Source organism: Carassius auratus, chromosome 24 (assembly GCF_003368295.1).
Source record: "Carassius auratus strain Wakin chromosome 24, ASM336829v1, whole genome shotgun sequence".
Taxonomy (NCBI): domain Eukaryota; kingdom Metazoa; phylum Chordata; class Actinopteri; order Cypriniformes; family Cyprinidae; genus Carassius; species Carassius auratus.
The window spans coordinates 296510-323521 of NC_039266.1; the positions used below are offsets into that span (position 1 = coordinate 296510).

The 27012-nt window shown below is 35.9% G+C and overlaps 2 protein-coding genes across 2 annotated transcripts; one reads left to right on the forward strand and one right to left on the reverse strand.

Annotated features, from left to right (window-relative positions):
• Nucleotides 1-685: 685 nt before the first annotated feature.
• Nucleotides 686-14772, reverse strand: nktr (natural killer cell triggering receptor). Its single transcript, XM_026200454.1, is given in 18 exon segments — nt 686-1327; nt 1426-1518; nt 1616-1672; nt 1759-1842; nt 1929-3692; nt 3694-4656; nt 4893-5041; nt 5280-5367; nt 5646-5804; nt 6093-6306; nt 7272-7417; nt 7595-7624; nt 8812-8899; nt 9697-9741; nt 9863-9970; nt 10838-10912; nt 11904-11980; nt 14656-14772. Coding segments are annotated over 17 exon segments (4191 nt in total). The 5' UTR covers nt 11962-11980; nt 14656-14772; the 3' UTR covers nt 686-1257.
• A 520-nt stretch (nt 14773-15292) lies between these two features.
• sec22c (SEC22 homolog C, vesicle trafficking protein) lies at nt 15293-20382 on the forward strand. The gene is made up of 7 exons (XM_026200456.1): nt 15293-15465; nt 16294-16505; nt 17440-17603; nt 17759-17938; nt 18031-18149; nt 18741-18806; nt 18936-20382. Exons 2-7 carry the CDS (start codon nt 16324-16326, stop codon nt 19134-19136), a joined length of 912 nt encoding a protein of 303 aa, XP_026056241.1. The 5' UTR covers nt 15293-15465; nt 16294-16323; the 3' UTR covers nt 19137-20382.
• Nucleotides 20383-27012: the final 6630 nt, after the last annotated feature.

The window sequence follows — 27012 nt, forward strand, 5'->3', positions numbered from 1 at the left end:
CCCATTTTCATTCCTAAACCGTAAAAGCTTTGTTCGTCTACGGAACAGAATTTAAGATATTTTGGAAGAAAACTGGGAGGCTTGTGACTGTCAGAAAGTATTGTAGTCGATTCATAACGTTATGGTTGAACCACTGATGGCTGACAATTCTGACAATGTCTTTCATACTTTTCTGGACCTTGACAGTGCATTTTACCTGCCAGTCTATGGGACATCCTCCCGGTTTTCATCCAAAATATCTTAAATTGTTTTCTGAAGATGAACAAAGCTTTTACAGGTTTGGAACAACATTTTGGAGTTTAGTATCCTTTTAATTACTTTAGATACCAATTAAATAGCTCTTTGTGGTTAAACTGTACTTAGATTATTGCTAGAATGTCTAGTACATCTAGAAATGCATGCAGTTTATACTAAATAATAATTTAGACACTGACAGCACATTCGGATGCAGTACTATCAGTGAAGTGGTTGTCAATTCTGATTCTACTGCATGCCAGCAATTTCCCCAGGATTAATTCAAAAAGCAGACATGCTTGTAGTGGTCAATACTTACAAACATGTTTTAGATGACCTTTATCCACATTCTAATGCATCATACCTTAATTTTGTGGATTTTTGGAGGAGTCACTGAAACGTGAAGTAGGATGAACACATTTCACAGAATACACAATTTACAGCACACATGCAGAATTTCACAAACAAATGTAGTTTTTATTAACAGTTGGCAAGATTCGTTCGTTATATTTAAATGGTGTATCAATAAGCAGCAGTAGATACATTCAGCAAGACATTTGTTTTTATGTACAAATAAAAAAATGCACTGAGGGCAACCAAACAAAACATTCATCTGGCCAAAACTAAACATTTTCCATCCATGTCTAACCATTGATTTGTTTAATATAACTGCTTGCCATGTCGAAACATGACATTTACATTTCACAGAATTTCATGTTCAAAAGACTGAGGTAAGTGGCTGTTGATATATAACCTAGGCTTTACAGTTGGAGGGTTTCTATGCTCCATTTCTAATGAATACAAAAAAAAAAGTGTACCAGAATAAAGCAAGAGACTAATTTTGTTTCAAATGTACATTCATACATAGACTCATTTGGAAAAATACAGCAGAATGTATGTGAATTACACATTAAATGATGATACAGTGTACATCAAAGTACATACTTCAAACTTAAACTGAGCCATTCGTTCAGAAAACCATTTGAAGGAGGATAGGGAGGCTTAATGCTGCATCAATTCAGCTCAACTGTATCGACTGCTTCGGCTACGACTTCGCCTCCTGGACGAACTGCGACTGTAAGAGCGATATGACCTGAATGTGAAGACGCACATCAGAGTATTGGCTTCAGTGAGGCACATTATTCAATTCGAAGCAGACAGTTTCAATACATGGATTTATTTATGATGTACCTGGACCTGCGGTCAGAGCTCTCACTTCTTCGATGCCCTCTTCTCCTGCTACGACTGCGGCTGCGGCTAGAATAACTATCGTAAGAGTCGGACCTGTATTTCCATGAACAAAAGAAAGAATTAAGAATAATTAAGCAACACTAGGTTGGTTGCAATCAAAATGCATTAATGATGTTGGCTCCATGCTCACCTTGATCTGTGGTGACCTCTGTGGCGACTTCTAGAATGACTTCTACTGTCTGAAAGGCTTAAACAAGATCACCGTGGCATCTTTGTTAAAAACATTTTAATCTCCGTTAGACATATCAAAGATAAATATCTTTCAGTACTTACCTACGGGAACTTCGGTAGGTGCTACTTCGAGAATGAGAGTGTGCTCTGCTGTATCTACTCCTGCTTCTACTTCTACTGTAGCTCCTGTGTGAACAATTAAAACATGCAAAATTTACCACACATGGACTACTGGACATACAAAGTCAAAAACATTGTCTGGTGTAACCAACCTGGAAGAGTAGGTGTAGCTTCTGGACCTGCTCCTGGAGCGGCTATATGAATGAGACCTACTTCTGCGGTGGGACCTATGACTGGACACAGACCTTGACTTATTTCGAGAGTGGGATCCAGCCCTTTCTCCTGTTGCTGGAATAGAGTCTTCTTCACTTGAACTGTCTTGATTTCTGGGTCTCTGATTTAAACGAGCAGTCTTTCGTACCTCGTCAAACAAGGATCCTGGACGGACTCTACTCTTGCTCTTGATCTCAATCTTGAGACCCTGGGCCTTTCCCTCCAGCTGATCTTGCATTTTATTTATTTTCATAACCAGAGGCTTTATAGTAATGGTCTGCCCAACAGTCATGCCTGTCAAAGGTTTCCATTTATTTTCAACTGCTGAGAGAGAAGTGTCACCAGGTACAGATTCCTCTGGCTGACTGCCTTGAGGTAAAACAGATCCAATAGTCGCAGAGTTTCCTCTTTCTATTTGAGTTGGAACAAGTGCACTACCATTATTTTTAATACTTTTTAGAGGGGAAAATCCAATCGCTTTGGCACCTGGTTGCTTAGCTTCTGGGATGGCCTGTGGAGGACATATATCAACTTTTTTGGGGTCTCTTGGTTTGTTACTTGCCAAGTTAGTTTTCGAAAGATTGGTATGGATCTCTACATGGCCTTGATCTGGACTTCTTTCAGTATTGCTATTTAGCTTTGATTTCTGACTTTCAGTCACCTTCCCATTCTCATCAATACCTTTAGAAGACTCTACTGAAAACATATCTTGTGATGATTCGATATTCCCTTGATCCTCATCCTTATTTTCTGAGACTTGGTGCTTGATCTTTCCAGCTTTTATACGCCTTTTTGCTCCATCATTGACTGCATCAGGATTTGCTATGTGAAATTGCTTTGCTTGAGTGACTGAATCATCCTCCTCACCTTCATCACCAAACTCCAGTGGAGGCTGCCAGTGAAATGTCTCTTTCGGCTTCTGGTGCTTCTTGGATTTCTTGACCTTGGATCTGTGAGATCCTGACTTGGAAGAGTTCCTCCTCTTGCGCTTGTGCTTCCGCTTGGCTTTCTTGTTCTTGTGCTTTGAAGTCTTTGTGTCTGCAGACAGCTCCTCATTACCTTTTAATTCATTAGACATTTTTGCTCCTTGGTTTGACTTATTACAGGTCCATAAAGGATATTCATATTCTGATTCTGAACTAGCCTCTCCCTCCTCTTTTTCAGACACATGTTTGGCATCACTTACTACTTTTTTGTCTGGCATTTCAGAGTCACTCTCAGACTCCCAGCAACGAGACAAAATCTGTCTCTTTTTCATTTCAGTAAGTCCCTCATCACTAATAGGGAGTTGGTTGTGTTCCAGAGCAGTATTAGTCTTACTTGAGTTCTCTCCTTCACTTTCCCATCCAGATGCATTATTGTTGTCCATTAATGGTACTTTCCCTTGATTGGGATTTGTGCCTTTCAGTGTGCTTCTCTGTACCAAGGAATCATTGTGTCCGTGTAAAGGACTGTTTGGATTGTCTGATATGTCCTCTGAGGAGGGAGCTGAATCTTTATGGCCACTACCATGATCTGCATGCTTGTCCCTCTTTTGGCTATTTCTGTGAGATCTACGATGTTTTCTCTTTTTTTCAGTGGTTCTTCCTTTGTATGAATTATATGACTCTGACCCACTGCAAGAGGAAGATCTGCTGCCGTATTGACTCTGTGATTTGCTGCTACTACGTGATTGAGTAGGTGAACTGCTCCTGGACAAACTGCTTTGCAGAAGTCCTATCAGGAACATTATTGTCACTGCTGCTGGGGTTCCTTTGACTAGCAGCCATGTCTGGCTTTAGAGAGGACATTGCCTCCTGAGGTACATTTGATGATGGGCTGATTAGTGCATTTGAAGCTGGGGCTGATTTTACTTTGATTTCTTGAATGCGGACATAAGATGGTTTCCAGGGTTTTTGGCCTGGTTTCCATCGAGAAGGAGGTGGACTATCACTCAAAGGCAACACAGAGACACTTTCTGAAGACGCTGCTGATTGGGCTTTAGATTCTTCACCTTGAACTGATTTAGGGACAGGCTTGTCCAATTTGGAAATACAACCCTCTGTAGGCTTTGACTTTCGAGGGGATCTCAACTCATTTCTTTTCCTGGAACGTGGTGGGGTTTCTGAACTATACCTAGAGTTTGATCTGGTTCTTGACCTTGTCCTGTATCTCGATCGAGAACGAGACAGTGACCTAGAATGTGTAACAGACCGTCCTGATCGACTATGACTTGACCTCATGGATGATCGAACCCGCTTATCAGACCTTGACCGACTTCTGGAATAAGATCTGCTCCTGGACCTCGAATAAGATCGTGAATCTCTAGAAGAGCTTGATAAGTAGCGTCTCTTTTCTGATCCTGACCTATACGATCTGTGGGAGTGGCGTGACGATGAGGGAGAGAAAGAATGAGAGCGTGATCGAGAATGTCTCCTCTCTGCACGGCTTGAGTGTTTCGACCTCTTGCCTGAGGACCCAGACATCTCTTCCTCAGACAGGGAGGCCTCCTTGGTCTTGTTCTTTTTATGTTTCTTTGAGTGCTTTCGTTTCTTAGATTTCTTCTTGCGTTTGGTTTTCTTTTTTTCTTTTTTAGATCGATGGTGGCTTGAATATACAGAAGCCTCACTTAAGGAACGCTCTTCTGATCTTGACCTAGACCTTGGGGTGTCACTTCTGTCATCCCACCTGTTTGAACAATATTAAAAAAATACAAAATCAAAATCTATTTTCCAAACGATGTTTTTCACAACTTTGAAGATATTTCTAAAGACAAATCAAAAACTTAATATAAACCAAATAAGTTTTAATATAAACCTTTTAATATAAACCAGAAATAAACTACCAATATTAGCTTGGCACGTCCAATAATTTTGAATATCACACTGATCATTTCACCATTTTCAAATGGTGTAAGAACAAACCTTTCTCCTTTACTCCATCTCTCCACACTGGGGGGCTGGTAAGCCTTAGTCCTCTGCATTTCCTCTTTCCAGTGTGGAGGAGTCTCACTGCTCCCCCGTTCCCCATCTGACTCTGATCGGGACTTTGACCGGGGGGGTGTATGGTACCTCTGCAGAGGGAATAAAAATTGATTGGCAAACCAATCAAACTATCATTCCATCAAGAACTTTCTACTATATCAATGTCAATTTCATTATACTTAAATAATTATAATAATTATTAAAGCAGCTGATATAGTTTTTGGTTTGTAAAAATGCATTTTGTATGCTGTACTTTATTTAATGTCACTCAGTGGCTTGTTTTTTTCTGTAGGTGGTATAAATATAATTCAATTCAGGTTTTCATACCATAGTACCACGGCCTTTGATCTTGCGTCCAGATTTTGTGACAGTTGGTTTTGTGTCATTTGGTGCCACGACTGTGTCTTGCACGGCCCTATTGGGGGGGAGGGGATATCAGTTTTAAGACTTTACCTCTTTGGTTTAATAAACATACAATATACATCAAAGCTGAGCCATAGATTTCAAGGATTAATTTTTAAGCAAGGACAAATGTTACTAAAACATGAATCCCTTTTGGTTCTATAGTAACACTTTAAATAAACATTTTTTAGAAAATGTCAGTTATCTAATAACTGGGAATGCACAGGAAAGACTCTTGTGATATTTCAATGAAAAGAGGAACATCTGTTGAATTATACAAAAGACACAAACGTTTTTACTATCTCCTCCTGGGTAGGCATGTCTCTGCGGAGCAGGAAGCGGTTCTCTGGCACAGGTGGGATCTCTTCTGGTCGAACCACAAGCTTCTCCCTTTTCACATTCTGCTCAGCCTCACCATCATCTTCCTCTGCCATCTCTTCCTCAGCATGACTGTGAATTGGAAAAAGAGTAGGCAGTATATTTTTATTATACAACTAAATACAAAGGCCAACCATAAAAAAATGAAAACTATTTCATAATCAGCTCAGATTTCTAAATTATTCCTTTGTGACACCTCTGGATTTGAAAAGGTTATCAATATTTTATTTTTACTGTGACGGTGATATAGCTGAAAAGTGTCAGTGCAGGGGAAAACCAAATGTGTTACTGCTTTAGATCATTGGCTGATTTACAAATAAAATTGCAAAAGAGGAAAAGGCACTGGTTACAATCATTTACCTTTCATGTCCTGCTGTTTTAACTGTCTCTCTGTCCTTCTTTGTCTCTCTTCTTTTTCTCTTTGAGTGCTTACTCTTCGAGTTGCTTTTCCTCTTTCGAGATGAATAATTTTTGTCAGACTCTCCATCGGAGAAGGAATACTGAGATGAAGACTCAGAAGAACTCTGAGAGTCATCCTCAGAATGGAATGCTTTCCTCCTTTTGCCTTGAAGAACTGCAGAGATACAACAAACTTCAAAAAAATGTCTAAAAATGTACTGAACATCACCACAAGATGTAATTTATTCATTCTCTTTATTTCTGACTACATTATCAATGTGAAAAGCATGTGAATTTATTTTGAACTAAAGCTTTTTCTGCGTGGCACAAAATAAAACAAACTTATAATGAACAACACTAGCTGTGTCCCAAATGATGCACTATGAATTTATTCTATGAACTAAGTATCGAACTTTCTAGTGTATGAATTCTATAAGCTTGCTCTGTCATCTAACATCAGTCTAAAAGCCCTTGCCCTTCCAGCAACTAATTAAAAATGCTACAGTTAAGTGTCCAACATTCCACACTTAATTAAAAAATTTTCCGGTTAATTAAGTGCATCATCCAGGTTTTTCTTTTGGGAATGAGAACACACTAATCACACTATATATACACTAAAAACCATCAGAAAATTGTACCCAAGTACGCAAATTGGAACACACATACTATGTACAAACCAAGCACACTGCAAGTAAAAAGTGAAAAATACACCGTAACAAATGTTATATATGAGATACATCTGTAAGAATTAGGATTTTGAACCAGTATGATTTCACTTTGGGCAGCACTGCCCAGAATGACATGATAAAAATACAATTCAAGGGACTGGCAAAATTTCTTGATGCACATCATTTGCTGTGGCTGGTTAGGGCAAAAACTCTTTGTAGCATCATGCCTGGTTAGGACGCTGTCTAAGTGTGTGTATTAAAATTGGTATCTGCTTTATTTCAAAGCACCTGTCATTTTGTTTTATGATCTTTCACAGTTCCATTTTTAAACACCATATTTCACTCGTAGTTGATGTGGAGATTAAAAAATGTTCTCCTTTAGGTAAAGACAAGTTCAAACAGCATAGTGACAGGCGGGAAAGAGTGCAGCCAAAATTCCTAGTTTATATCTCGCACACAAGAACGAGCTTACCATCGTTAGCAGACTTTGTAATCAGCTGTCCGCAGTCAATCACTCTGACGTCAGCATAGGGTCTGCTGGCTGAGTCGGTCTTCAGCCCTTCAATATTCTTTATGACCTCAAAGCCAGAGATGACTAGCCCGAAGACCACATGCACTCTAAATTAGATCAACAATCCTTACAGTTAGAAGAAATTGTGGGATTTAGAGAACAAGCTTGCATCCAAATGATCTTATAATAAATAAATGATGAATTAACTTTTTATTTTTTTATTATTTGCTCCTACAGTATTGTTTGAACAGATATACACCATCCAAAAGCCACTGAATCATTACCCATCTAGATGAGGCGCTGTCTTAGTAGTTCTGTTGTCAGGTAAACAAGTCCAGGTCATCCAACAGGGACATGTGGGAGGGAGATAAAAGGAAATAAATTTAGTCAAAAAAAGCATTCAGTCTGTCAACAAGAATATGTATGCATCAATTCAAACACTGAGGAATTTAAAACCAGCAGTGCTTGCACAATAACACTGGCTGGATGAATACATTCTAATGATGAACAGGAACAGGTCCAACATCTTCCAACATTATTCTGACAAAATCAATTAAACCGGTTTAAAAATATTATAGGGACAACTTCAATTAGAAATCAGTGTGTCCATGGCAGGAAAATACATCCTGTGATTCTAAAGTTGAAATACAGCAATAAAGAAGACTTCAAGGTTCTCTGTGCTGGGAGAACAGATTTTTTATGAGGTGAAAATTAATTAATGATAAATAAGAAGCCAGTTCTAGCTAAAAGCAACCAGAAATACACAGTCAGGAGAGAGAAGCACAGCCTTGGAGAGACACTTTACCTTGGAAGAGCAGGATGCTAGAGTTTCTGCAAATTTTACACAAAAACGGCAAGAGAAAAATTGTAATACATTTGTAGGCAAAAAAGGACTGCTTTCTGATTATAAAATATTTCTAAATGCACACTGACAAGGGAAAAGGGAGATGAAAATGCACCAGCATCCCACATGAACATGTAGACTATGTAGAGTCTCCAAAATAAATATATATGAGGTAAAGAGATTGAGGAGATTACAGAGAGTGTGAACGGCAAAGGGGGAAGCTAAAATGATTGTTTTACTAAATCAATAAAGTAGACAGAACACATAAAATGTTCCATCTTCACCATCATGCTTTACTACAGAAAATCACTAGTGGCCTTTAAGAATTGCATTGATGCGTCAACAAATTGTGAGATTTTCACAACACTTGGGTCAAAGTTAACAGCCCAGATGCTCTTTGTGGTTTTGGCCAATCTCTTAAAACAGATACAGGCTTTCAAGCGCATTATTATTATAAAGCTTATGACTGAAGCAGAATAGTTCTGTAGAACTGATCTGGAAACTGGGGGAATACATCATTTATACGTATTGCATGTGTCATTTAATAGTGACCAGTAAGTCATATTAAATGGTAAGCAATAGATCTGGTGATGAATGGTTGTTTCTATATACACATACACCCTCTCCGTGTCTTATACCAGAGTAAATAGTACTTACATAAAGAACTGGGACCCATTTGTGTCTTTGCCACGGTTGGCCATCGACAAGAGGAAGGCTTTATCATGTTTGAGAGTAAAGTTCTCATCTGTTGAAGAGAGATACGAAGAAAAAAGGACACTGAGTGCTTGTTGACTGCTTCAAAAAGTTGTGTTATGGAGAAGGACAGGAGCAGGCAAAGAGATGTTCATGAACACCTGATATCAGTGATGCTTCTATGCTGCTTCTGAACTCTTGAGTGTTTCTCGTGCTCTTTAGTGTAAAAGCGAGTGATTTTTCTATTAAAACAACTACTGTTTACTTCAGAATCTTTGATAAAGTTTGATCAAAACCCCTTTTAAATGTTGGATTATGTTCGGGAGTATTGTATTTTATGTCAACCCATCCTGGAAAATTAAGAAAGAAACTAAATAAAACATAAAATGAAAAAAAAGTCAGTTAACCAAATCAACTTCATGGTCCATTTATCCATGAGCACTCTGTGCAGCATGGACGTTTTTGGCATGGTTCACATAAGGGAACGGAGAATGTTTAGTCTACATTGTGTTACTGCACTGTGTACATCTCTTACCTTCTCATTTTGCAAAAGACCACAATCTCTATAAATAAAAGAATATGTTGAAAATTTTAGGCAAGAAGACTGGACCTTTAAATAAATAAATAGCCCTTATTCTCCATGCTGACTCAAATAGAAGATCATTATAAGATCACAGGAATAAAACAAGAGTCAAGATTTCACAGCTACGGCGAGATAAAAACAATGACTGGAAATTCATGCACAGAACTGAGATGGCCATTCAAAAGTCATGCAAAAGTTGTTTCAACACTCAAATTAAGGTTAAGGAGTGCTTTTTAAAGAACAGAACGTATCTAAAAATGGCTTACCTTCAAAGAAACCACCATATATAGATTCTCCTCCTCTTCCGTTGCCTGAACAAACAAAAGCACATTCACTCACAAGAACAGGCAAATGAATATAACATGTAAAGGCATAAACACACATTTATTTGAATATGTGGAGATGGAAATATCTGAGTATAACTGCACATACCCTCAGTGAAATCACCCCCCTGGATCATGAAGTTCTTTACCACTCGATGGAAAGTTGAGCCTTTATAGCATAATTTTTTTCCTGTAGTTTTGCCACTGCCTTTCTCGCCTGCAAGTAAACCAAAAAAACACACCATTTATGATTATTTGCATAGAACAGACCTAGTATGTACCAGCCATAAACCAAACCAAAAACAAGATTTTTACAGCCTTAGCTGTTAAAAATGTAGATACTAAAACTGTAAAAGTGCTGTATTCTGAATTGAACTACTGGATTCAGTCCTGAAGTCTACAGTTACACACAGCAAAAGGTTAATCCTATCTGATCAGCATGGAAGAGATGCCAATAAAACTGAAATGAATACGGGTGGGTGATGGTGTGTGTGCCCGGGGGGATTGGTATATATTCGATACAACGGTCAGCTGAAGGCATGTGTCTCTCATTTCAATCTCGGCGGGTGAGAAAAAAAGATCCCTGCATTGACCCAAAGCATTACTAACTGTAATTTATGACCAAACCTTCTCAATGCAGACTAATGCAGCTTTGTCTTCTAGGAACAGGCTGTAAATACAGCTTTGGTTCATTCTTCAGTGCTGTCAGCAAAACACATGCACTTGTCTTCATACAGCCAGGATTTAGTCACCTCTAGGTTTATTTTTGTGCTATTACCCTATAAGCTTATGCTTGTATATGTGGACTAGAATGGTTGGTTGGCGCTTTAATGCCATGCCAGCTTCCTTGGCTATTTTCAATGTGATTAACAAGGTGACATAGTATAAAAGACCAATTTAAAAACACATATCAGAATTGGATAGTTATTTTAGATAAAACCTCTAAAATATATATTTTTTTAAATGAGTGTGTTTGCAAAGTAATATAATTTTAGTAAAAGGAGTTTTTTTACAGGTTTAAAGACAAAGTGTAAAACTATCTTGCTGTGGCATGATAAAAACACCTCGTGTCAATTATACGTACCAGTGCACAGGCAAAGAAAATTTTTGCTTGTCTTGGGACAAATATCTGAGAACAGTTGAAAGACAATTCGTCCAACTGTAAGAAAGCAAAAGAACTCATTATACTCATGGATCAGAAATCTTACACCTCTATAAGTTTTACGCTTGTTGATAAAGAGTCTTTATTAGATTAGTGTGACTATGGCAATTCAACTAATAAACTGTAACTTTCAGATTAACCTCAGTGTGGCGAACGACAACACCCCTTCATATTCAAATACAGGTGTATTCAAATTTAGGTGTGCTTTTGCATAGTACTTAAAGCCACCTGTATGTTTTGTGTGTAAGGTTTAAACTCACTCAAAGAAAGCCATTATTAGATTAGTGCGACTTTTGTAATTCAATTTATCTGCTATAACTTTCAGGCTGAATTCAGTGTGACAAACGACAACAGCTCCTTCGTTTTCAAATACAAAAGCATAAAAAATTAAGTGCATTTTTGCATAGTACATGAAGCTAGTATTTTCCATTTCATTTATAAGCGATAACAATTTACACAGGGTGTTAAAACATTTGCTTTTTAAAATAATGGGTGTAAAATCACTAAATAAGAGGTCTTGGTTTTATGACGCAGATGTTTCTCTTAAAAACACATAATTAGTGGTAGACTGAGGTGAAACCCAGACGTTATTTAGGGCACACTACATCTGTGGTTCATTAAAAGAGCCCTGCAGGTCAGGGTGTGGGCTGCCACAACAGCTTCTCACACACTGCCACAGGTATTTCAACTGTCATTACTTAAAGTGCTTTACAAAACACACACACATAATGTTTCACCTTTGCTATTAGATGTTTACAATATTTACCTTTTATTAAAACCTGATTATTTCAGATTATACCACATGCTATGATAAAGATCACACATCTGAACCCCTTTTATAGACTAATTTTTGCATTACTAAACATGATTTTTATAGTTGGAAAAGTGATTGTGAAAATGAAACTAAATCTAAAATAGTTAATAGTTTGACCTTCAAACAAGACCAACCAAAGAACAACCAAATAAAAAAATCACTGTCACATCTTACCTGGTTCTCGGTTGATTTCCACATCAAAATAGCACTGAGGGCGATCTTTCACCCCCATTTTGTAAAGAGTGGGCTTCCTGTAGTGTAAAATCACAGCAAAAGACTGTTAGATCTTGTATTCCCAAATCACCAACACCAGAAAGAAATACATTCCATTTCGGATATCTTCCAAGATACTGTTTCTCTCCAGGTCATATGAAGAGAAAGTGAACAGAAAGTCAGACACTGAGATTGGTGTTTCGCTTAACCAATGAAATGCAAATCTCTATGCATGCCCCTCCAACCTCAACTTCCACCCCCTTTTTTTTGAGCAGTGCTCTGTCTGTCACTGGGTCTGCTGTTGGACACCATCCTAGTGTGATGAATGAGACATTGTTGCTGTGATGTGTGCTGTCATCCTCAACTAGGAACCCTGGTTAAACCAGATGTGTGCTATCTTTGGGCTGTGTTTAGAGACAGTTGAGATTTTGTTTGGGGAGGAGCTCCAAACATAGTTTAGCAAGGGCCCAAAAAACAAACAAGAACTAAGCATGTATATTAAAAATATGGAATATATTAACATCTCTTGTTGTTTCAAAACAGAAATAGTGACTTATCTTTTTTATTTTATTTTGTGATACACATAAGAGTTTAATGGATAATTGTGGGGAAAAGTAGGTGGGACTTTCAGTTGGATTTCAGTTCAGTTGGATTGGATTTTGAGATGGGCATCTACGTCACGAGAGAAATCTGCAGCAAGATTTTGATTTGGCATTTCAGGGAGAAAAAAATATTTAAAAAAAAAGTATGATAGGATGAATCGATATCGATAACATGCATTGAAAAATGGTGAACTTTATAGGAACAGTTCACCCAAAGATTCTAATTTGCTGAAAATGTACTAATCCTCAAGCCAGCCATGATGTAGACAAGTTTGTTTCTTCATCAGAACAGGTTAGCAAAAATTCTGCATCTTGCTCACTAATGGATCCTTTGCAGTGAATGGGTGCCATCAGAATTAGGGTCCAAACCGCTGATGAAACATTACAATAATCCACAAAAACTCCAGTCCATCAATTACCAACTTGCTGCATTTCTATATATATATTTTAAAAAAATCCATCATGAAGGCCTTTTAACTTTAAAATGTCACTTCCAGACAACACAATAGTGCATCCTCCATGAAAAAATCATCCACTGTTGTCATATATTTGTCTGTTTTTTTTTTTTTTTGTGCATACTTTTCTCCTGATTCAGACCAATATAATGGATAGAGAACTCAATGTTAGCCAGAAGCAATCTTAATGATGGACTTGTTTATTGCAAACATCTCAAGCCATTAACTGATGGACTGGAATCGTGTGGATTATTGCAATGTCTTTATTAACTGTTTGAACCTTCATTCTGACGGCACCCATTCACTACCAATGATCCAGTGGTGAGCAAGTGATGTAATGCCAAACTTCACCAAATCTCTTCTAATGAGGACACAAACTTGCTTCTTGGATGGCCAGAGGCTGAGTAAATTTACACAGCACATCAAACAGCCCTGACTTATTACTTTTCCTTGAATCACAGACACTAAAGTCTTTTAGCTGAGCAGAGGAATGACTTGCCATCAGATAAACACATCTCAAATTACAAGAAGGGAATGAAGTTATTGAACTTTCTTATGGCACATATTATGTTACAACTGTGGAAAATGTGCCAGCTGCTTTCCCCTATCAAAATAACTGTGTTTATCAGTCCTATGATTGCTAACACAGGCTGTCCTCTTGGGGAAATGGCAAATGTCAGAGTAAATGTCACCGGAGGAGAAAGAGGACATTTCCATGTGTTAGATCTGGAAAACACTTTTGCATACAAGAGAGACACTCCCAATTCCAACTGAACTGGAATAGCTTGCTTGTAAAATGAAATTTTAAGATTGATTATAAGTTAACCTGACAACTTTAAATCAATCTATAAAGTTAACTTATTGCGGTCTTGTATGTTCAGAACAAAAAATCTGCTAATGCATTCATGGATATTTAACAGCGTTCAGTTACAAGATGTTCTGCAGATTAAAATTTCAAGGCTGCATAATTATTTTCAATGAGCATAGACTTCATGCTCAACAGCCTTACACGGGGTTAGAGCACTCACTACATCTACAGACAATATCTGCAGTTATAATCCACTGTCAGACAGGTTACACAATGTAAACCAGGCATACTTTCGATTTCTGATTGTACTACACTACACAATACATAAACACAACACCACTTTAGTTTATTATAATATGACTGTAGCAGTAACGCAGAGTTCAAATAAATGTGCCGAGCCTAAAATCAAAAGCACGCCCAGTAACACGAAAGATCAAATGAATTATGATTGTGATTGTGATTTCAATTAATGAATTCAAATGAAACCACCGCTGAATCACAGAGAAGGAAAATGAGGTGTTCGTTTAGACTGTTAGCCAATTGCTAAACAGATGCATGGGTAAGTTAACTAACAACACCTCGCGACTGAGGTCAAACATTTCTGCCTAACATTATTACAAAAAAATATTAATAACTGTAAATCCTATGATTATATGTTTTGTTTTGTGGCACAAGTCGGCTTACATTGTTTATCATTAAAGCTAACGTTAGCTGTTAACGTTTTATAAGAACCCGGAAAGGAATCTTCACGGACAATGTATTAAATAATACAAATCGTATGACTCAGATACATACCTATTAATGTAACTTACTGATACAAACATATCGTTTTATTACATTAGACTTACCTGTGTAGATTTTTAAAGGACAAAAAGCTTTTAACTACTAACTAAACCCGCTCTCTCTGCTATCCGCTGTAGCTCCTACTGTGTTGCCAGATCTCTCACGAGAATTGAGCTAGTTTTGTTTACGGGTGTGGTGAAAGAGGAGCGGGATGATTGTGTATGAATTACGGAAAAAGTAATAATTTTTATAAATATCTCCATGCATCTTATCCTCCACAACTTGAATGTATTCTGTAAATAATCCTTAAAATCGCAATGCACCAGATTAGTTTTATTATTATTATTATTATTTAATAAGACATTTATAAAAAGAGGACATGGCAACCCCGTTTCTCTACTGAGATGCGCACAGCCGCCGTCTGTCGGAAACCATCATCATTACAAATTACAAAAATGCTTGTTCCTTCTGCCCTGACAATATCGACAATGATTTATAAAAGTTAATATTATTCATGCTATATTTCTTGACGAATGTAAATAATAATAATAAAAAAGTTTTTATCTGAAATTATTTTAAGAATTATTATTCATTTATGTCTATTCGGTCTGTAAATCGAACAGATGAGAATAAACCAGCATTTGGCATCTTGAAACTGAGGACTTTTACTTTGAAGTAACGGTTGCTGTTGACACTGTTTCCCATAATTCACAGAGACGAACAAAAAGCTCCTGATAGCTTCTTAAAACCATTAAGTCATAAATAACTCCGCAATAATTATCTTGAGACCTTTTTGAAACATATTTGTTATACTCCTGCGCTTTTCTATTTCACTGTCTCACATACTCGTAAATGTATTATTGAGCTGTTATAAGGTAAGGGATGGTAAATGGAAATGGTTTTGCACCTGCTAGCAGAAGGATTTGAACCACTGTAATAACTAGAAATCCAGTCCATATTTAATAATACATTATATCAAAACTTGGCAAATGTGATCAGAGTAATTGGAACCAGTGGTTAGAACATCGTACTTTACCAACCCAGTGGTGGAATCTTTTTTTACTATTAAAACGCTTTAAAATGAATGCAACATCTTATCAGTTTGGTTTGTTAAGCAAATTTATTTTCAATGAAACATGCTATATCTTATTGTAACATGCGTATATTGTAATATAGAAGGTAGTAATATTTGTCTTTAAGTTGCATAGACATCCTAACTTGAAGCTTTGATTAACAAGTGCATAATATTTTTAATTTTTATTAATTTTTATTATTATTATTATTTTTTAAAGTATCTACATAAGTTTTTCTTTAAGTAGTGTAAGCTGAAGATAGTAAAAATAAATAAATAAGTGATAACACTTAATAAAGTCTATGAGGTTACAGTATTTAATAGTCTACACTGTTTTATCGTTTATAATTGTTAACATGAGTTAATAACAAATTCAACTGTTTATTAGTTCACATGAGCCCAGATCAGTTAAACAATATTTACAGATAAAACCATTGTTTTTTTGTACTAATTAATGTTTATTACTAATACAACATTTTAATGTTAAATTATAGTTTTGATTGCATCCACAGCTGTAGCTATACTTTTGAAAATAGCATCCCTTTTCTCCATCCTTCTTGTCAGACATGCTTTATAATAAGTGCTGTAATTGCTATTTCATGATGATCATCAGTATCTTCTTTGTGTTTAGGATGTGTTCTCATAGAGACCCACGAGGAGCATGTCACTGATCCTGTTTGCCTTTGTGGTCCGGGTCAGGGATGGACTCCCTCTCTCGGCCTCCACTGATTTCCTGCATAACAAGGAACTTCAGGAGAGAAAGCAACAGCTGAAAGTGATCTCAAAATCCCTGAGTTCATTACCAGAGAGAGGGACAGTCAAGGGCCATGAGCTCAACATTCAGTAAGTGCACTATTCTTGACACTAATGTCTCTTGGTGATTAAAGATCTGGGCAGGAAACCAAAGGTATCCAGGTTCAAATCTGTGTGATAAAGGAAGTGTTTGAGTATTGTTTGTTTGTTTTTAATAAATTAGTATGCTTAATAACTGATATTATATTCAAATCTTAAAAATCAAAGGTCTTATGCTTAAATTCCTGAAATCAATTTTTTTCAATGTTTTTTTACATAAGTTGTCCATACACTTTTACAAATAAATGTTTCTTATTGGCATCGATGGTTCCATGAAGAAGCTTTAATATCTATTCATGCATTCTTTAAATGAAAGATTCCAAAAGTGTTCATTTTTGGTGCCCCAGAGAACCTTTCAGTAAACAGTTTATTAAAGATCGTGAACGTGAAGAACAGTTGAATAATCGAAAGAACATTTTCAATGGATATAAAAAAAAGAGGTTCTTTTAAGAACTATTCACTAAAAAAACCAAGAACCAAAAAAATTTCTCCAATGGCATTGCATGAAAAATCCAAAACCTTATGGAATTTTTTGAATTGTTAAATTGACAGTTTACGATTTTCTTTTTAATAAGTCAAATTATAATTGACTGCAATTGTTTTTTACTTTTTAAGAGTAAGAATGGACTAACAGGGATCAATACCTTTGTTAAAGTATATATTAATCTTTGGTTAATGTTAAAATAATACAAGCATCCACTGTTCATTCTAGCCCATGTCAGTTAAATGATATAACCTTTGACAACTTTTGAAATCATGAGATGCATGAAAAGGAAAGGAAGTCTTGCCATATCAGAATGATATATGACCGATAAGAATGTCCCTGGTCTTGTTAACCTGTGTTCCTGAGTCCAAGATAAGGCAAGGAAGTTGGTGGCCGTCCTGTGAAATCATTTGTTAACTAATTGGTCTCTCTGTGTTGCAGCTTCCTCTCATCCGAGGGTGTGTCCTACATGACCGTATGTGCATGCAGTCTCCCTGCCGCCACGGCCTTCTGCTTCTTGGAAGACTTGCGCTGGGAATTCACAGCATGCTTTGACAACTCTGCAGTGGCCCTGGCAAGCAGGCCGTACCCATTTCTGGAGTTTGGTAGGATGACAAATAGAAGTGATTGGATTAAAGCATTAGATGAGTTATTAAAACTGGATGCCATGTCATTTATTTAGACTGTACTTAATCCACGAACAGGCAAAGTCGTTGAACTAATAAGCCGATCATGAGTTTGTCTGATGGTTTTATTTCAGATGGTGCCATTCAAAAACTTCAGCAGCATTATAACAAGAAAGGGGGTCCATCTCTGGAGGTCACCCTGGCCGAGGTTCAGGAAGACCTCAGGACCAGCCCCCCTCAGGTTCTCACCATGGAGGATGTGGCGCTCACCAACGGAGCAGCCAATGGGCATGTAGAACAAACAGCTGCATCAGGTGTGACCAGGAAAGAGTACAGTTCTTCCAGATGGTCTGCTTCTTAATTTGGATGTACATTTTTGATTTATTGCTCCTTGTTGATTTTGAAGGTCAAAGTCAGAGATTGGAACCAGTCTCAGCACCAGGGATCCTTTCTCTGATTCTTAACATCATGTGTGCTGCCCTCAACCTTATACGCGGTGTCCATCTTATTGAAAACACCTTCCAGGTATCACAAGATGTTCATTTGAGACAGTATGATCCTGATTAGGGATGTTATGGGAAATGACTAATGGCCAAAATTAAAATTCTGTACTAATTGTCTATTAAAATAAAACTTAAATACCAAAAAAAAAAAACGTTTTAAAGGCCGTAAGTAAATGAAGTCATCATAACATTATAATATACATTATGAAGATTTTTGTTAAAGATTACATTTAATAGTCGTTAACTTATTGCTGTTTTTTAAAGACCCGTTAAATGAAATTTCCAGTATTGGCTAATACTAAAAATATATTTTATCAGCTGATGCTCAATATGGTACAGTGTCAGGCAGACTTACCATAAAGTCATTTTGATATTTGTATATTTCTCGGAATATGCACTCTTTTTTTAAAATTGATTATTTATTGTATTCATTTTTCCCTAGCAGCTTATGTTTAGTTTAGAGTATTATTTGATATGATTTTTTTTTCACCATTGTTTACAGGACCATTATCATGGTTTTTGAAATGTGGTAATAATTATATAAAATAATTATTTTATTATAACTAAGTAGGTAAATAAATGTCTTAATTATAATGACACTTTTTTTTTACAGGATGATTATGATGGTTTGTGGAGTGTGGTGGCGTTTCTTTTTGCATTTCTCTGCTGTGTTTGCCAGGTACATCGTATTACTACTCTGTATGTGGCATCAGCAATGATGCACATGTAATATTTAATGTTTTCATTTATAGCAGGATCAAATACAGTACACCGTCTAAGCTCAGATCTCTATCTCTTTTCCATACAGTGTCATCTGTACTTGTTCCACACCTGCCAGAAGAAGCTGAAATCCTTTACTCTCCTGACTATCATCATTTTATGCAATGCTTTTCTCTTTGGTCTGAGGAACATCTGGCAGCTGGTCTTCCACATGTCCGTGGCCTGCCTCTCCACGCTGCTCACCCTCCAACGCAAACTGCTGGACAGACACATGGACTGTGGAGTATGAGGACTTCATCTGGATGTGGACAACAGTAGGGTGAGAGACCAAAAAATGGACGAGACTCCGTGTGATGTAACGGCTCACGAAAATTTAGATTGGTTTTTGCTTTAGCTTTTGCTTTGATCTAATGTTATGATCAAGTGATTGTCTTGTCACATGGATAGTGAGTGCAATGGTTTTTCTACAGGGGTCTTCAATTCCATTGATGCATATCAGAAATACATTTTTTAATGACAAATTGTGAATGTAATATGGATGAATTGAACCAATTTTGTTGGTTTAAAAGATAATAACACTGGGTTTAAGTTCATTTTATTTTATTTATTTGCTGCAAAATTTGTTGTTTAAGCTAATTTAATATGGTAATCTTTGTTTACTTTTCTGTATGAAGGTTTTTGTTATAAAGCTATAAATGGACATAAATTGCATATAACTGACTGAAAGTGGGTAGAATGGTATTAACTTTGGGTGATTGATGGTCATGTTTAAATATCAGGCATTTTAGATTATGAAGGATATTTATTCAGTAACTATTTCAGTTCTTTTCAACTTGATCTTTTGGTTTTATTTTGGGCAGTGTCGGTTAGTAAGTAATGGTCTACTCCACAACACCTTTTTTTTTTTTTTTTTTTTTGGATTATATTAGTACTACAAATTGTATACAAAGCACATTCATGTCTTTCAACTCGTCTTATGCCATTTTTTCCACACAAGATAATTTTGTCTAGCCTATCTTTCCCTAATACTCATCCCAAAGAATATAAATGAGAAATTATCAAAATACAACATTTATGTATCCAGTAGGTAAGATGTAGAGGTGATAAAGGATTGCAGGAAATTGCATTTGTTGATCTCCATATCCATTTTCTTAACAATTTTTTTTTTTGTCAACATACATCAATGATGATTGACACCGCTTAGTTTACATATTAATGTAATTAATTTGCTCTATTATTCTTCATGATATCAAGCCAAAAACAACTAGTTTATTTTGCAGCAGACAGTATTATAGTAGGTTTGAGTAAACTTGAGATTAAGTTCAGTTTGTTTACATTAATCTTTCATCAGTTCAGTGTATTTTAAAATAATAAGGAAGCATCGTATCGCGTTATACTGACACATTGCATTTTTTATACCGTATTTTCCGGACTATAAGTTGCACTTTGTTTCATAGTTTGGCTGGTCCTGCGACTTATAGTCAGGTGCAACTTATTTATCAAAATTAATTTGACATGAACCAATAGAAAACATTACCGTCTACAGCAGCGAGAGGGCGCTCTGCTGCTCGGTGCTGCTCATTGCTCCTGTAGTCTACACTGAAGACATAGAGCGCCCTCTCGTGGCTGTAGACGGTAATGTTTTCTCTCCGTTCTTGATTCTAAATAAATGCGACTTGTATATGTTTTTTTCCTTGTCATGACGTATTTTTGGTCTGATGCGACTTATACTTAGGTGTGATTTATAATCTGAAAAATACGGTACTTTTGCTGCATTTAGTTTTTTTTTTTGCAAATGTCATCCTATTCAAACAGTCAGCATGAAAAAATCCATTTAAGTTCATCTGTTATAGTTTTTAGGCAAGTAATAAGCATAGATATAAATGTAAAGTATATTTCAGAATTTTTAAAAGCAAGCTGTTCTTCTAAATGGTTAGCGCAGAGTTGGCAAAAATGTCATTATGCTGTGTTGTAGCAGCAGCTTGCATGTAAAGATTTTGTCTAGGATATCATTTAGTGCTGTGGTAAAGCTACAGTATGTTCATGTCAATGCCTTATTACACAATATGATTACAGATAGTTAAACAGAGGAGTGAGAATGTATGTATTATCATTTTAAAGCGTGTGAAAATGGCAGTCAATGTTGTAATAATGTAATGTAAGGGCTCTGTTTCTAGTGACTGATTTCTAGGCTTTCTTCCCAGGATAGCTTGACAAAATAAAGCAACATGTTCTGATTTATAATCATGGTTTCTTATACAATTTTAACAAGGGTTGCTGAGGTCACAGTGGTGCCCTTAGCCTTTTAAACTTGTACATATTTACTCACTCCTCGTATAATACATGGAATTCTGTGTTTGTTGAATCTATGAGAGATGTATTTTTATAATGATAGTTTTTCATGTGGTAGATAAATGTTTAGTTACTCAAATGAGAGAACCTTTATTTAAATGGATTTAATCTCTTGCATTTGTGACCCATGTTTTTTAAAGCCTGTGTCAGTGAACTGTATTTGGTGCTGGAGGTTATTACTTATATTCTGCATAGTAATAATGAAAGCTTGAAACCAATTTTGTCTTAAATCAACCTACATTTGATTCAGATGATGCATGCATTTAAAAGTTTTTAATCAAGGCAATTTTTTCTTTAACAAGTGATTCTGCTTAATGGATGGACAGGGTTTTTTTTTTTTCTTTTTTCAATTCAATTTGAATTGGTTTTGTTTCACTGGAGTTGGACTGCTCTTTTAGCTTCAACCAATGAACCTCCAGCTACCAAGAAAGAGACTTTTAAATAGTGAGCAGTGATGTGAGCACTATTCTGTGGAAGCCTGTTTCTGCCACAAAAGAAAAGGAAAAGGAATACTGAGAAATTCTACAATAGACTCGAATTTGCTATTTGCAACTACAATTTTTTTTTTCTGCCACAGAATAGAAAATAAAAAAGGTAACTGTAACTTTAAATCTCACAATTGACACTTGTTTCTCAGAATTATTAGTTAAACTCGCAATACTGGGAAATCTGAGAAAATATGAGGATTTACAAAATTAATAAATGTAATCCTTTGGTGGAAACAAGCTTCAATATTATTCCCTTGTTGCAACTTGTTTGTTGCTAAAACAGATTCAGACATTTAATAAATCAACAACTGAACATAAGAACTGCGTGTTTTATTTGATTGTTGGGCTAGAATATTTGCGTCATCATTTTTCCTGTTTGAAGCTATGAATGTTTATATTTTTTCCGAATAGTTTAGAATAAGAAGCTGACTCAAAAATTGTTTGGAAAATATCCTGAACATCCTGAGAGGTTTCAAAAACTCATGTTTTTTCTACCACTTGGATGAAGCTGAAAAGTGAAAAAAATTGTTAGAAGGTCTCATGAATACATTATATTTTGCTTTGGAGCTTATACTAAAGTTGAATCGGTGCAAAACGATGAAAGATTCAACGGATGTTCTAAATGGCTCAATGCTTTTAAAGTCAAGCTTTTCAGTTTTTCTGTACTGTATTTTTGACAGAAAATTCGGCTATTTTACATCAAAACTGACAGAATTCTCAGTCAATTATAGAGACTTTGCACATTTAATAGGTTTCAAAAGCAGTTGTGGTATAGCTTTAAAAAATTTAATTCAACTGCATGAAGAACCAGTTATTAGTATAGGTTTTAGTATTCTCCGCTTACATTAGTAGGCTTTCTTACAACCACAAAGGTTCTATTTCATTTCTTTGTGTAGTCCTTTTTTCACAATGGTTCATGTGTGGTATATCAGATGATGTTTGTAAGATTGTACTATATGTTTCAGAACATTGGGTGGCAGTATATAACTGGTTTATTGTAGACCGAAGTCACTGGACATTTTATGACTGTCAGTGTTAGTTACATACAGGTTTAGTTATACATTTACTGGAGGTCAGATCTTCCTTTGGGTTACCTAGTATCGCTATACTGATTAAAATAAACTTTTTTATGTCTATTCTTTAGGGAAATGGTTTTAAAAGTTGATCCTGGTGTATAGAGTTTTGGAAGGTCTTGTGAGTAATGCTGCGTATCAGAGCAGTAATGCTGATCAAGGTCAATGGTAGGTCACAGAGTATAATGCTGGTGGAAAAAAAGCAAGACGGGTGCCAGTATTACGCACCTAGTGTTGCTGTCTCTTGCTTGGCAACACTGCACCGAAATCCTGGCAGTATATAGTCACCTTCGGTCCAACAGATTAGAGCAGAGGTTTGACCCAGATCACTCCACTGCACTGATCCATTTCAGTTTTGTTTTAGGCAAGCATGAGAGGATCAGTCACAGAGCTCTGCTTCTCCTGTTGGCACTCACCAGTTCGATTTGCAAGCATAGCCATCATCTTTTATTTCCTGAGAAAAGTGAGGTGTCTACAGAGCATAAGATCACAACTGCCATATTGCTTCTGGTTATACGGAATAATGTATATTTTAGATGTAACATTGTGAGCAGATTTGTCTCTACCAATAAAAATACCTAATTCAAAATGATAAAGGATGAATCAGTGTTTTTGAGTGGGTCGCTTGAATGAATGATTCAGTTACTCACTTGTTTTGTTCCTGATTCAGGGTTTTTAAATGAGTCGCTTGAGTGAATTGAGTTACTCACTGAAGGAACCAGTGTCTTTGAATGATTCGTTTGAGCAAATTGGGCAATAGCTGCTTTGAAAATCACATAGTCTCTGAGAAGGTTGTTATTAAGCACTTGCTTTGCAATCCGTATTTGGAATGACTTGCTTATAAAGAGTCATTTGTTGCCATCTACTAGCATAATGATGTTATAAAAAATCCACACCACTACATAGACTAAAATCTAAATAATACTTCACTTGTGACACAAAGATAACAGTAACACTAAATAACATATATCACTGGACATTATCGAGTGTACCATGATTACGTTCTTTACATGCAGAGGAACAAACATATGCAGGCTCAGAAAGCTCTCGGATTTCAATTAAAAAATATCTTTATTTGTGTTCCTAAGATGAACAGAGGTCTTATGGGTTTGGAACAACATGAGAGTAATTAATGACAGAATTTTTTTTTTTTTTTTTTTTGGTGAACTATCACTTAAACTGTTACAGTACTCATTGTAAACAGCCCTTAGCTGCTTTATAATAAGGAACATGTTTTTCTCAGAAATTATGAAGAAATTCAAGTTTGTAGTCTTTCTGCAGTCATGCCTTCCTTTTTTTTTTCTCTTAAAGTTAAACGTTTACTTGGACCCTTCAGAATGTCTTAACAAATTTGTGATTAACAGTATCTGTTAACATTCTTTCTGAATGATAAACACAGATGTTGAAACTAAAAGATTAAGATATCTTTATTACAGAACATGAATCATTAATCAGATTAAAGGGAAGTTTGCTGAGATAGTGGATGCGTGCAAGGAGAATTTCTCTCAATTTTTATATATTTTTTGCTTGCGGTGCACTATAAATTGCTTTGTGCTGCACCCGTACAACAGTATATTCAATATGGAAAACAATTTAGTTTGAACTTTAACTATGGTGAAGAAATTCAGAATCTGAGGATGTTATTTGTGACCTCTTTTTATGACTTTCTCCCCCGTGAAGCACATGCACATGCATTACAATCAAACTTGTGAACAAGTTCATTCAGGCACATATGCACCAATCTAAAAAAGGAAATGGATTTTTCATAGGTTAAAATGTGTATCCGAGTGTCTGTCAATACAGTTTCCACACCTGACTCGTCCATGTATAATGCATTTGTACTGGAAATGCACTTGACACCGCTCTCAGCTGGACTCTGTTCTAGTGTTGAATGGAGTAGGATTTTAACCAAATATGTTTCTAATAATTGCTTTCCAACAATGCTTGGTGACTCAAAGTCAATTGCTGTCATACAGGCCACATGATTTGAGTTGGAAGCCTGTACAGCGAAACAAAGGAACCACAGGAACCGTGTCCGGTACTGTACCATCTCCATCCTTTTTACAATAATCTTTGTCCTGATAAATCACTGTTCTCACAGTAAAAATGAGACACTCCAGAGACCTTTTGTTCTGTTTCAAATATGAGATGGAAACACTGTGAACAGAGACAGATCTTTGGCTGCATTGTGAATTTCAGATTTTACAAAACAATATGTAATCAGGTTGCTGCTGTTGTCTGTGTTTTTGCATTGACGATTATGTGGGTAGATATTTAATAAAGCTGTTTTACATGGTTTTAGCACCTATTCTGTTTGAAAGACAGTGATTTACTGAATATTAATCATTTCAAGCATAACATTAAGGGGATAGTTCAGCCAAAGGTGAAACTTCTGTCATACTCAACTTTATGTCATTCCAGACCTGCATGACTTTCTTTTTGTGTTGGATACCGTACAAAAGACACACTTTATTGTCTCCTTTTGTCTATAATACAATGAAAGTGAATGATCACGGTCATTCGGACAAATTCTCCTTTAGAAAATAAGAAAGTCATACCTGTTTGATCACCATGAGGAATTTCATAATCTCTTTAATAGTTCAGTGCAAAATAAAATGGGTAAAAATCCTGTGAAAAACAGTTTTTTACAGTGTGTGTTTAGAAAATGATACTCCACAAACAACAGTGTTACCCACTGTACACTAACATACCATAAATATTTTATACGTCACATTACCAATAGAATTCTCAGGGACATTGTATTTCACCCTGCACATTCACTCGAGGTTGCTTTTTGTTCAACCATATACAGTCTCAGACCACACTGCATATCTGAGATTCAAAATCTAATCTTACTGTTCAAAGATAAGAATTATTATTTTTAATTAAATTAATACTTTGATTCAGCAAGAATGCAGTACTGTAAAGTACTATTTCTTTAAGATTATTCAAAGTATCCTGAAAAACGTTTATTTTTCTTTTCACAAAAATGTTAAGCAGCACAACAGTTTTCATCACTGATAATATTAAGAAATATTTATCGAGGAACTAATCAGCAAACTGGAATGATTCCTGAAGGATCATGTAACACTGAAGACTCGAGTAATGATGCTAACAATTCTGCATTGCATCACAGAAATAAATAAATATATTAAAATAAAGTTAATTTGATTGCAATGTTTAACTGTATTACTGTTTTTACTGTATAAATGTACCCATTACAGACAGACTAAACTGGAATTTAATTTATTAAGTTATAAACATTTTGGATTTAGAAAATGTAAAACAAACTCACTGGTTAAATCCTATGTGCCCTCCAGAAGTTTGCGCTCTGCAAGTGAACAACGCCTTGTGGTGCCATCCCAAAGAAATTCAAAATCACTCTCACGGACCTTTTCCTGGACTGTGCCCAGCTGGTGGAATGACCTCCCAATCCCAATTCGTACAGCTGAGTCTTTACTAATTTTCAAGAAACGTCTGAAGACTCTTCTTTTTCGCCTGCACTTAACCTACTAACACCAGTACTTTTCATTTTCTTGTCTTTGTTCGTTTAATAATAATAAAAAAAAAAAAAAAAAAAAAAAATCCTGGCTATGCGTTCTATACTAGACTAACTGAGACTTGTCATGGCACTTGTATACTGTTGTTGTTCTGCTGTTGACCTGACTGCTTCTATTGTTCTCATTTGTAAGTCGCTTTGGATAAAAGCGTCTGCTAAATGATTAAATGTAAATGTAAATGTAAATGTAAGTCATGTCATAGCATAAAATGAATAATTTGCACTATATCTAAGTCACTATTAAAATAACAAAATTGTGACATTGATCCTAAAAAGGTTAGATGCTCTTGCTTTCCAAGTTCTTTCCAAGCTCAAGGGGTACTTCCATTAAAACCAAAAAAGGTTTTTTTATTTGGTGGAAAATTTTAGTAGAACTTTTCACTATCATCATGCTTAACTTGTAATGACTTCAATCTCTTAAATAATTTGTAAGTGCAAAAGTGACCCATTTTCACACAGTGGCCTCAGACTTTTCAGGTCCCCAGTGTATTTCGCATTAAAAAAATTTTTTCAAATGAGTCTTATTATTTGAAATTCATTATAAAAATTCTCGATCCTTAGAAAATCTGATTTTACAGCATACATTCTTGGTGATGTTTGGTTTTCAGAGAAATTATGAAAAATCAGTCACTTAGTATTCTATTTTATATTCAACTTTGAATTATGCCTTTAAACTTAATTTTTTTTGCCACT

Coding starts and splice junctions, on each gene's coding strand:
- sec22c (XM_026200456.1), top strand. CDS start 16,324: ATGTCACTGATCCTGTTTGCCTTTGTGGTCCGGGTCAGGGATGGACTC. Junction 16,506..17,439: donor GGCCATGAGCTCAACATTCA/GTAAGTGCACTA, acceptor TCTGTGTTGCAG/CTTCCTCTCATCCGAGGGTG. Junction 18,807..18,935: donor TTCTCTGCTGTGTTTGCCAG/GTACATCGTATT, acceptor TTTTCCATACAG/TGTCATCTGTACTTGTTCCA.